Raw genomic sequence first — 12,854 nt, forward strand, 5'->3', positions numbered from 1 at the left:
AGTTTATTTATGCTAGAGTCATAATTAAGGGAAGATCATGAGAGGAGGAACGAGAATCAGAGGGTGTGGTCCTGTGAGAAAGTTGCGTGTTGCGTGTTGCATGTTAAAATCAATGACAGTATCCATGCATGCAAGTTTGCTGGAACTTAATTTGTTACACAGTTGTACCGTACCCCTTGCATGAAATGGGAAAGAAAAAGCCAGCCAAAAAGTAAGAGAGAAACTAATTTGAATAATTACTATATCAAAATTCAAAAAGCTACACCATGCCTTGCAAATTGCAATGACCTTAAGACCACAAACCTATCTACACAAAAGCAAGTCTCCGCTAAAATGAACTTTAAACTTTATTGAAATTGTGCATTAACAACTTCAGATTTTGGTTTATTTGTGGTTAATATAAACCGAGAAATTATTTTCTAACTAGAGCTCTACTAAATGTAACAAATTCACAAATCACAATGAAGCTCGGCCATATATATGTCTTTAGGCCCGTCCAAGCTTGTAACAAATTCACAGAATCTCCCCGTCCAAGCTCTTCGGGAAAGCCATATATGTCTTTTGCCCAAAGTCAGGTTTCAAACACTTTTCCAAGTAATAAGTTCACGTTATTGAATTCTGCCAACTTATTAGATACGCGTTTGTAAAATTGTTTTTGAACAACATGATTTGGTAAATTTGATTTTAAATTAACCGTGAGTTTTGTTGTAATTTGATCTTTGTTTGAATAACAAATATTAAAAGATTAATTTTGACTGATAAAGTTGTTTAGAAATTTGTTATCAAAATTGATTTTGGATGTCAAATTATCAAAATATGCATGTACATGTGTCTGATCTTTCTCATTCATCAAGACAATTGGGGTATACTTTGAAACATTTTGTGATTCAAGTTTAAGGTGATTGTTAGGGATTTGACAAGTGTACCAAATGTTCAAGTAATAAAGTTTTGGAAGTCCGAATATCGAATTTCATAGGAATTTTGTGTTGTACTTATTTTGGATATTTTTCAATTTATAAGAGGAAGAAATAATAAAAGAGAAGGGTAGAAGATAGAATAGGAAATAAATAATAAGGAATTATAAAAAGCAAAAGAATTAAGAGCAGAATAATTCAAGAGGAAATTCGATGGAATGCAAGTGTTAGGACCTAACATGTCTTGTTTGTCTAGGATGTATGATTTTATAATTTTTCTTTATCAATTCAGGTGATTTTATTCTATCCACATATGCTCATTTACTTGTTCCTGATTTCTCATGATGACAAGCCTAATTTACTTATCTATCTCCCAAGTTCCTTTGAAAAGATTCAACAAATAAAATGCATGAAGTCTAAATTCTAGATGTTTGCAGAAATGTATGGGCATAAAATTATCATTCTATGTTTAGCAATGACTTTCTTATGAAATCTTTTCTTCTTGTTCTATTAGGAGTTACCATCTTCCGAGCATCTAACCCCTAAAACTAATGCATGCATATTTTCTTCAGATCTTATTTAGAAGTTACCCTCTCTCGAACGTCTAACCCCCAAAAGAATATAAAGATGAATAATGCAAGATAAAAATAGAAAAAAATAATAGAATAAAAAAAACCTGGAAAAAGATTCTTGTTGCATTGATAAATATGAGAAGTACACCACACATCGTTGATTTTTTAGGTTTGTCAGCCCCTAACTAAGGGTTTGGTCAGGGTTTGGTCACTCATGGTCATGAGGACTTTACTTTACAATGTGAGAAGTGAAAGAAAGAAAGAAGTAAAGATGGTAAGAGAAAGGAGAGGAAGAGTTCTCATGCTTTAGGTAGTAGTAAAAGTGTTTTGAAACTCGGTATGTCATTTCCCCTTGGTCAGACTCTCTATTTATAGCTGCTGAAGTGGGCTTTGGGCCTTCGTAAGCTCGTTTAGCGCATCCATTCTCGCTCAGCGCGTGTAGATCGTGTGCTTAGCAAGCACCTCTCGCTTAGCGCATGCTGCGCGTTGAACACAAGTTCTAACTCTCGTGCTTAACGCCTGTGTCTTTCATCTCTCTTAGCGCGAGCTGCGCGTTAAGCGAAAGACTGGGCTGTGTCTTTTCTGATTTCTTCTTTTTTTTTTCTTCTTTATTTTCCACTTTTTGCTTTTAACATCTCCCGTTTTTATATTTGCAATCAAGATTCAACAAAACATCAATTCTTTAACATTTAAGCTCAAATAATTGTTAAATAATTATTTTAAAGATAATTTTGCTTCATTTTTTATTATCAAAATATAATTATTTAGCAGTTATCAGTGACACAGAAAAATTATTTTAATAGGTTCAATGAAACTTGAGTCCAAAATTCACATCCCTATTTCTAATAGACATCCAAACATCTTGCTTAATACAAAAATCATGTTTTACTCGTCACAAACTCAAATTTGGATCTTCAATCAAACATGCAAACACACTTAAATTATCATTTTTTTAATTGGCCAAAAGCATAATATTAATAAATGCGTATAAGATGTACCCCAGCAAACACAAGAACAAAGAAATAGTACTTTGCCTGATAGTGCATATTTGTGTGTAGTGCATATGCCAAATATCCGATAACCACAGTTTACTAATTATATATATTTTAATAAACAAAAGTACAGTTAAAAAATTAAACACGATACATAAAATATTTTTATTTATAGTTAAATTATAATTTTAGTCCCACTATTTTTAAATTGAAATATTTAGTCTCTTATTTTTTAAAATTAGCAATTTTGGGTCTCTTGTTGACATGATCATGTTGGATCCATATTGATACTAAGAGACAAAAGCTAGGGAGCCAATGAGATTAAATATCCCAATAGTTTGAGCTATAAACGATGGATACTAGATGTTGTGTTTATCAATCTGTATAAAGTATCTCGTCTAAGGAGTGCGTTCACAAGAATGAAACTCAAAGAAAATTGACTAGAGTCCACATAAGCGGTGTATATGGTTTAATTCAATGCAAAGTAAAAAGAAGCTTACCAGGCTTGACATGCCGTGAGTTCTCTTGAAAGAGAGGGTTGCCTTCGAGAATGCAGACACAAGTAATGCATGACATGACTGTTCCGCTCGTGTTGTAAAATGTGGGGTTAAGTCAATAGTTTATATAAGCATCATCTTAACGTCATACCAAAAATTATTAATTCTAAAAAAATAAAAAAAATTAAATATTTTGATTTAAAAATAAGAAAATAAAAATCATGTATTCAAAATCATTAAAAATTATAATTATAATTTAACCTTTATTTATAAACTAAAACATTAAATCAATTTTTCACGCATCTTGACGTTGCATTCACATCAGTGACGTGTCGATGGCTAAAACCAATGTCATAAAAAAACGTGTAATGTATTAATAGTCAATGTTAATCATTTTTGAGCCAACTAACAACAATGAATAGTCAAAATTTTGAAATAGAAGGCAAAAATACATTAAAAAGAGTTACAAAATCATGAAAACTAAGGTAGATAATATACTATTAAACCAATATTTTATTATGCAAGTGCTTGTGAGAACAACGCCAGACGAGGTCCATATAAGAACAACAATTCCTCGATCGTCATCTAATTTTGAATATCGTAAAAGAACCTAAACAGATATTTATAAAAAAAAAATTGAAATGATTAGGGCTGTGGAGGTAGTGTTCGATAAATGGATATAATCACAAAGTTTTATTTTATTCTATTTTCTTTGATTTTACCCTTTTTAATGAAATTAAAAAGTGTACTGCATATTTATTTTTCAAGATTTATTTTGTTTCATTTTTGAAATACACCAAACATAAATAATAAATTAGAAGTTAATGTGTTCTACTCTATTATATATCTTTGTGTTACACCAATCACTGCATGAGATATCTTCTGGATATCGCATTCAAAATCACGCACTATTATATATACAACGGCGGCATAATTCACATTCTTAATTTTGCTGACTCTTTCCTTACGCAGGTTCAATTGCACAAGACAAACTACGATCGAAGCTGACCAAATTAAGAAAGTAAAAAATACTTGATCGAACTTTATCATAAATTTACTTATTATTTTTTAATTCACGGTCTAAAATAAACCTCTTAATTAACTCACTTGAGAGGTACCAATCCTTTCTTTCATGTCCACCAGAGAAATATTTACTCTAACCAGTAACCTACTCAACGCCCAACACTAATTACTCTTCCAAACCCAAATCTATCGCTTTCTGATAACGAATTAACAACCTAATGACTACTGGTCATTCTGTGTATCTTATATGTTATTAGGTTGCATTGCATTACATTTACATGTGCGTGTCTTCAAAGTTCAAACTACACAACATATATACTCGGTCTTCATTAGATACGCCAAAAGTAGCACAGGACAGCATATAGCGTGCACCTAAATATGGCTAATTTGATAAAATTTGTCTGACTAATTATCTACATAACTATAAATTGGACACTCAATACCGTTTATGACACTTGATTTAGCTTCATACCTAGATTAATAATCTAACTGCCTTGTTATCATCTCAAATATGATTCACAAATCATGACAATAAAATTTTTAAAAGTTGCTTCCTGTGCCATGTTTAAGTTGCTAAAGCATTTATCATGTTGCTGATAAGCCTGGCATCAGGGAATTGAAGGCTATGTTTGGTTATATTTTTTATTTTTGGTCCCGTAAACTCAGTTTGGTAATATACTTAGTTTCTCTTAAAAATATGTTAGCATACTTACATTTGGTTTGAAACCAAGTTTTAATTGAAAGCAATATCAGGATTTTTAAAAAAATGAAATCTATTTAAATTTAAGTTTGCAAAATTTAATTTAAACATGGCTTAATGATTGATAGCATGAGAATTGTTTTTATTTTATTTTGAGATTTTAAGAGTCAAATGGCATCGATTACAATATATCATGTACTGTCTTTGACTTTTTAATAAATAAATTCAATTTTCAATATTGTAACTTATTAATATTATATTATTGTTAAACTTATAAGGTGGTGACTGATAGATGGCATATTTTAATATTTATGAAAAAAATTAAATGAGAATAATATTTTTCATATTTAATAAAAAAATGAAATTATTTATTCGATTGAAAATAAATTTGATAATATTTATGCGAGAACAAAAGTTCAAAAATTTATTCCTAGATTCATAGATAGAAATTAAAAAATAAAAACGTGTGAATAGTTTGTAAAGCTTTTAAATTTTGTAAATTGTCTTTATTTTTAATTCCGCTATACTATGAACCACGGTCACAATCATCATAATTCACAACTACCATTGGTGTCCTTATTATTACCATTGGAACCACCACAATATGAACTATCACCACTTCAATACTTAAACTAGACATGAAAATAAACCTTTACTGGGAACAAACATATTAATCCTAAAGATGCTCTCAAAAATATTATTTGCTAAAACCTCATTCGTAACAAAGTGATTTAAATAAGTTTTCATAATATTTAAAGTTTAAATATATTTTTATCCTAATAAATTTTTTAAGTTTATTTTGGTCTCATTGGTCCTTAATAATATTTTTATTTTGCTCTCTAAAATGCTATCGAAATTACTTTATTTCACTTTTCATAGCATTATCTAAATAAATTTAAAGAACAAAGAAAAATATGCCATTAAATATATTTACTTTTATCTAGTATTTACCTTAGATATAACCTAAGAAAGATTAATTAAAAATATTAAAAAAATTAAGCAAAAAAATGTTAAAAGTTAATGTAACATTATTCTTATGTTTAAACTATAAAGTATTATTAATCAATATTCTTAATATATTAATTAAGAAGCTAAAAATATATATTTATTATATAAATAATAAAAAAACGTAAAATTTTTTATCAACAACATAATTTTATATCTCTTACTAAAAAAATTTTTTACTTTCATTCTTTAACCGATGTTTTTGCCGCATTAAATAAGATTTGGCTAAATTATATAGGGGGGATGGAGTATAGGCTGTAGGTATATATTTGTCAAGTTGTGTGAGTGCTTTTACTCCGAGGTGGGACCGTGGGACATAAAAATTATTGTACGTGTAGCACGTAAAATTACAAAGAAGCCCTCCAATTTGTCCTTCCCCTTTCTCCAATCTTGTGGCTCTGGAATTTTGCACAAGTATGATGAATGGGAATCTTTTTCCATTGTCTCCAGAATAAACCCAAAACCATTCACAAGACGCCGCGTATTTAATCACTTTCAAAGTTCAAACAATAATTCTCTAAATCCCTATATATAATTATTTCAATTTGATAAAGCGACTTATGGATCCCACCAATTGTTCCATCGGATAAGATCTAAGTTGCACGTTCCTGATTGTGCAACGTTGCATCCATTAATGATGATTTTATTAAAGAATAAAATATTCTTACGACATTGATTAAAGATATAAAGTTATGATTTTATTAATTAATATTCTTAAAGTGTTGATTAAAGAATTAAAATTAGATTAATTTAATAAAATTAACTAATTTTTTATAAGTATGAAACATTTTTTCCTTATAATTAATATCCGAAAGAATATTTGAATCTTTACCCTTTAAAATGAGGTAAAATTGTATTTTTGGTCTTCAGTTTATCTCTCGTTTTAAATTCGGTCTCCTAATAATTTAATTCACCAATTTCGTCCTCTATTTTGTAAGATCGTGTAATGCTAGTTTCTCATGTCACAATTGGACATTGACACTTAATAAGTTGTGTTGATGATCATGTGTCACGTTTTTATTGGATAATCATTATTACGTGTGATGTTTTGATTTGTAAAACAAACAACAATTCATTTTATTTTTATGAAGTTGACATTCAATGAAAACATGACACGTAACTCTTATCATCCCATAAAAATATGACAAACATAACTTATTAATTGTTAACGTCTAATCAATCATGATCTCAGACCAACATTACACAATTTTATAAAATAAAAATCTATGAATTAAATTACTAAATAACCAAATTCAAAACTAAAAATAAATTAAAAAACAAAATTTACAATTCTACCTTAAAATAATGCTATTCTACATTGTTTGTGAAGAAATAATGCATGCCCAATGACATAAAAGATTGGAAGATGGATATTGGAGTATATCGAGATGATGATTGGGATAGATAAAGGGTAGGTTGTAAATTGGAATTATTGGAGTGAACTGACGTGGATCCTTGCTGTATGAGCCGAACTGCATGACTGGTCAGATCTGAATCATTCAATTGAGAGCGACCACATCGGCGGGCAGAGACCATGTGGGCCCCACACAACTCCAGTTCTGGTATAAAACCCAGTGACAAGCATGATCCAAATGTATGTGAGTCAGACAAACCAACTACTACGTTAATCATAATCATGGGTGGAACCTCTGTGGCCGCCGGCAGAAGAGTCACGAGGTTTTTGGCCAGTCACCACCGTGACGTCACGTGCGTTGTTGCCGATGTTGAGTTCGACTTTCTTGACGATATTGGAGAAACGTTGTTAGCTCAAAGTGCTAGCAGTGATGAAATGGATCGGTTCGATGAAGACGAGGATCACAGAGATACCGTCGAGGAGAATAGAACCTTTTGGGACAACCAACACCAGCTTTTGCAGGTAACAATTCATCCAATATTAATTACGTACCTTCCTCGATTGAATTAATTTGCTAGGTACCTACTCTACAGCTAAGAAACTTGCATGCACCTGGCCTGTTAATTTGTTTCATGTAATTTTTCCCTTGTCTCAAAAGCTTTAGCTTTTCTTCAACATTGTTAAAACAAATGTTTAGTTTCTCATTTTTTTTTAATTTTACTTTAAAAAAGTATTTTATTTTGATGTTTTAAAATCTTCTCGTTAGGTTAAATTGTTTTTTATACTATTTTTTCTTTATTAAAGATGTTAATTTTGACTTATGTGATACTACCATCTCTTATAATTTATCTCGTGCCATCAAGTTGATAAATAGACAAAAAAAATTGTCTAACAGAAATGTTTTTAAAGATTAAAGTGAAGCTTTGTATGCTTATAAAAAAAGGAGTTTTTTTAAAACTTAAGATATCAAATTGAAACAAAGAAATGAGATGGTGGATCAAAATGTGTTTCAAGTTTTTTTTTAATTCGAAAAAGAAAGATATAAATTATGGGGTATGTTTGTTTTAACCAATTAAGTTGGGTTTAATTTAGTGCAGACCAGTATATGCAGAACGAGTTCTTTGGAGTCACGGATAAGGCATGCCACCAAAGAAGCGCTTCAGGAAATTCAAAGCGCGGAAACTGTGTGCGGTTGTGGCAGACAGATGGCTGTCACCAGTTGTCGAAACTGTTTGATGAGAGAAGTTTCTTGGCGGCTCCAGAAAGCGGGTTATAATAGTGCTATTTGCAAAACTAAATGGAGAAGCTCACCCGATATTCCATCAGGTACATATTCACAGTGATTCCATACCACTTAAAATTTGTTTCCTGTTCTATGAATCCGAAGAGATCTTCTGGTGGGTCTTAAGATAAGATTCGTATACTAAACTACATTATCCCCTTTTAATCTATATAACCTATGAAAAGTAACCCTCAAATTATAACCAAATATAAAATTTATTAATTAGTGTCTTTTATGTATTAATTAAGGAATAAATAAAATAAAATTTTTATTATATAAATTAAGGAGAACACAAAACAAAACAAAATCATGAATAACATAGTTTTACACACTTAAATAATTTTTTTTTTAATTTTAATTTCTTAACTCATACCTTAAAAAACACATTTTTTATATAAGAAAAATTATTGTGAGTAAAAGAAGAAAGTATTAGTCGGCACTTTAGCTAAAGGATAGTATTCACAAGATTCCAACTAGTGGATAAGCATTGTCTCTGTCATATTGATTAAAAAATGTAAACGAATGAAATGTTTAATGACATATATACTAAGAGATATAAAAAGTGTTTCTAAGGTTCTGAGGAGTTTTTGATGCCCGACTCATCCAAACTTTCTATTATAAAACAACTACAACATGTTTTTAACTTTTCTAACCAAATTACATATTGGGTGGTAAGTGTACTTAAAAAAGGGAGAAAAAAAATCTCTAAATTAAAACTTGGGAAACTATAGGTTAGGACTTAGGTCAACTTGTTATTTAATTTTAAAACCTAATAGTATTATAAGTTTATTGATCTTACTATGATGAAAACTATGTGCAGGGGAGCACAATTTTTTGGATGTGATAGACAGCACAAAGAAGGGGAAGGTAAGGGTGATTGTGGAGCTGAATTTCAGAGGAGAGTTTGAGATGGCGAGGGGAAGTGAAGACTACAACCGACTTGTTAGGAGGCTTCCAGAGGTGTTTGTGGGGAAGGTGGAGAGGTTGAGCAACCTAATAAAGATATTGTGTATGGGAGCCAAAAGGTGCATGAAGGAAAAGAAAATGCACATGGGGCCATGGAGGAAGCATAGGTACATGCAAGCTAAATGGTTAGGTCCATGTGAAAGGAACACTTCCACAGCCTCACTTTCAGTGGGATATTCTGAGAGGATATTGCCAATGGCTAAGCCAAGGCCAAAGGCATCCATGTTAACTGTTGATCTGCTAGAGAAGCTTCCCAATATGCATTGCAATGCTGTTGAGGTTGTGTAACTGTAAGAGAGAGAACCCCCTTTTTTGTTTAATTTGGTAACTAATTCCCCCCCAGGGTGAATATTAAATGAGTGATTCGCAAATGTCCTATACACATGTACGTAAAAAATAAATTATGGAAATGAATGTGAAGTTCAAAGCTGCCTTTAAGAAGTTCATACATCACTTTTAAACCTAAGAAAAATCTTGCATCAAAATTTCTAATTTTAACATGTAAAATGTCAAACTATTTGATGAAAACATAGAGTATACAAACTCAAAATGACCTTTTTCCAATTGGTGTATATAAAGAAATGATATAAAAATAATAAAATAGAGTATCATAAGGGTACGTGGGAAATATTGTGGCCCGCAATTTATTGCAAAATTAGCTTTTACTTATAAAGAGATCGAGAATCTGGATTGTTGAGTTTCCCCGTCTAGACTACTCTTTTACAATCACTCACGTACAAACTTTGCATGATTCGTTGCAATAATATTCCGCCTTTTTGTCTTAAAATAATTGTTTTATTTTGCTAGTACAAAAACAAACATTAATTCCGGACTAACCGCATCTCACTCTCACCCATGAATATTAACTCCTTGCTTTCTAAAATACTAGTAAAGATTGCTATTGATCGATACAAGTGAACATTGCAAAGGACTATTTGAGATGGCAGGATTCATGCACTTGAATCAGTTGAGTGAACCCCATCTAATTTGTATTCTGTCTTTTTCTTTTTCTTTTTCTTCAAAGGGTGATTTATCAAAAATATCCAACAATACTTTAAAAAAACACAAAATGTTAAAAGAATAACATTACAATAAACAATAGTTCACATCATATTGTTTTATGATAATATAGATGCTTTTTGGAACAAGTGAATATAATTAAAAGAAGAATAATGATAATGAAATTAGATCAAAAGACTTATAAAATAAAGTGTTTTGAAAATAAATCAAATTGAAATGCATATAATTAAAGATAAAATGACATCAAAGTAAAATGTTGCCTATATGTAGATTCAACTGAAATACAAACAATAACTTAAATGACATAAATGCAATGTGTTAATTTATTGGTAAATGCACCAAATTGTTTAAAGTAATAAAATAAAATGGGAGTCTGAATGTCGAGCTCACATAAACTTTGTTTGTACTTAAAGTTGTGTTTATCCAATTTTCAAATATTAATGAATTGATTTAAATATTTGTGAGATAGAACATTAAAAATAAATTGATATAAATTAAACTAATTGTCTAACATGTGCAAGGGAAGAAAAATAAACACTCGGGGTAATGAAAATATGGATTTGTTGGGGTTTAGCCTACCAAAATTACTCTTGATATAATGCTAATGATTTTTTTCTATTTAATATTATTCCAATTATCACCTACATCTACTCATATACTCTAGCTATGATTTCTCACATGAAAGAGTCTAATTTATCTAATTCCTTAAGAGATAAACTAGTTAAATTGCATTATTAACAGAGATACATTCAACATACTAAATAACATCATTCTATCCTTAGATATGAATTATTTAAATGCCATTTTTCAGTTCTCAAGAGATAAATATTTCTCAATGTCCAACCCTAAAACATAGCATGAATATGGGTGATCAAACCACAAGCATGAAATTATGTGCAAAAAAGAAACAATGAAACTGATATAACCATAAAATATATAGTAAGAATCATTACATCAAGAATGTTTGGTTGTTAAACTCCCAAAAATGAGTGATTTAGTCTCTCATTGTCATGAGAGGCTTTACAATTGCAAAAAAGTATTAGGGAGTGAAGAAGATTGGAGATAGATGAAAGGAATGACTCCTAATGATTGATTTTTCTTATTCCTGCACAAACCCTAGCCTTGTTCTCTAGCATCTTCAAAATTTTGTGAATGACTAAGTGAATCATGAATAATGATTTCCCTCTTCCTTTTTTTCCTTTAAAACACAGCTTTGTTCTGTTATTTTTCACGATCTTGTGCTAAGCGCGATTGCGCGCTAGGTGCAGAGTGTTGAAGATATACTTGTGTAACTGCATAATATTTTATTTTTCAGTTTTTAAGATAGGATTTAGTAAATAAGTTGATTTCCTATATTTTAGGAGTAAGGCAGTTTTAATGGATTAGCCTAGTCAATAAGTGATTCTTATCTTTAAGGAGCAAGTTAGTTTTAATATTCTGTTTTGCTAATATCTTGTTATCTAATTAGTTTATCTTTTGTTATTTATTGTATCGCTGCTGAGAACAATTTGAATTAGAATAAAATAATTTTATTTCCTCCACATACGTATTGTCTCTCTTCTCTCCTCTGTTTGTTATAATTTCCTCCATAAAACCAACACAGAGTAAGTGATCACGCGCTAAGTGCGCCTTCACGTGATGTCAGACTTTTCATGTGATTTCTTCACACTAGGCGAGTGTTGCCCGCTGAGCGACTGTATCGCACTAAGTGCATTTGGCTCGCTGAGCGAGAGTCTCCAGATCTTCAACTTTTTTTCAAGCTTTATTTTGTGTTTCTACAACAAATATAACACCAAAACAGTATAAATTCACTAGTTTAAACACCTATTAGACAAAAATTTAGATGATTCCAAAATTTTGATTATTCACACAAAAAAAAGCAATAAAAAAGGGAGATCTCGACACTTTTTCTATACTTTAATTACAAATTGTACTTATGCAGAGCCATTATCATAATGTACTCGAAACATAAATTGAAAGTAAAGTGCAAAATAAAATGAAAGATGCAGAAAAAGTAAAGAATAAAAAACATAAAGAGTTAGAAAAAATGAAAATTGGAAGGAGTATAGAGTTTCCAGAAGAAATGTATAAGAAGAGAATTACATAAAACGTAAATTGATCGAAAGGAAACAATTGCAGAAATTGTAAATTGCATTAAGAAATGAGTTCGAAGATACATGTTTTTCTTATAACCAATAGTCATTTTCCTTATGCGACGTATTGGTATAGAAGTTTTTGTGATCTTCGTAACCAATAAAAAATTACCATTATTATGTCTTTTTATAGTTTAATTCAACGGTCAATTTACAAGATTTATTCAAACTAACTATTTATGATGTTGATATATGTATCTTTGCATTCTCTGTCGAAATATCGATGATAACTATCTTTGTACACTTAATTGAAACAACATACTTTCGATAATCTTTTTTTTACCTTTTTTGAGAAACATATAACTTCAATAAGTTATCTTCATACATAATTTTCATCTTCTACTTGATTTATCATTGAACCAAATCAATTTATGTC

The 12,854-nt window shown here is 30.3% G+C and overlaps 1 protein-coding gene across 1 annotated transcript; it reads left to right on the forward strand.

Moving 5' to 3' along the window:
• Positions 1-7,297: 7,297 nt before the first annotated feature.
• LOC100797510 (uncharacterized) lies at positions 7,298-9,715 on the forward strand. The gene is given in 3 exon segments (NM_001289247.1): positions 7,298-7,579; positions 8,155-8,383; positions 9,160-9,715. Coding segments are annotated over 3 exon segments (903 nt in total). The 5' UTR covers positions 7,298-7,339; the 3' UTR covers positions 9,594-9,715.
• Positions 9,716-12,854: the final 3,139 nt, after the last annotated feature.

This window comes from Glycine max, chromosome 15, assembly GCF_000004515.6.
Source record: "Glycine max cultivar Williams 82 chromosome 15, Glycine_max_v4.0, whole genome shotgun sequence".
Lineage (NCBI taxonomy): Eukaryota > Viridiplantae > Streptophyta > Magnoliopsida > Fabales > Fabaceae > Glycine > Glycine max.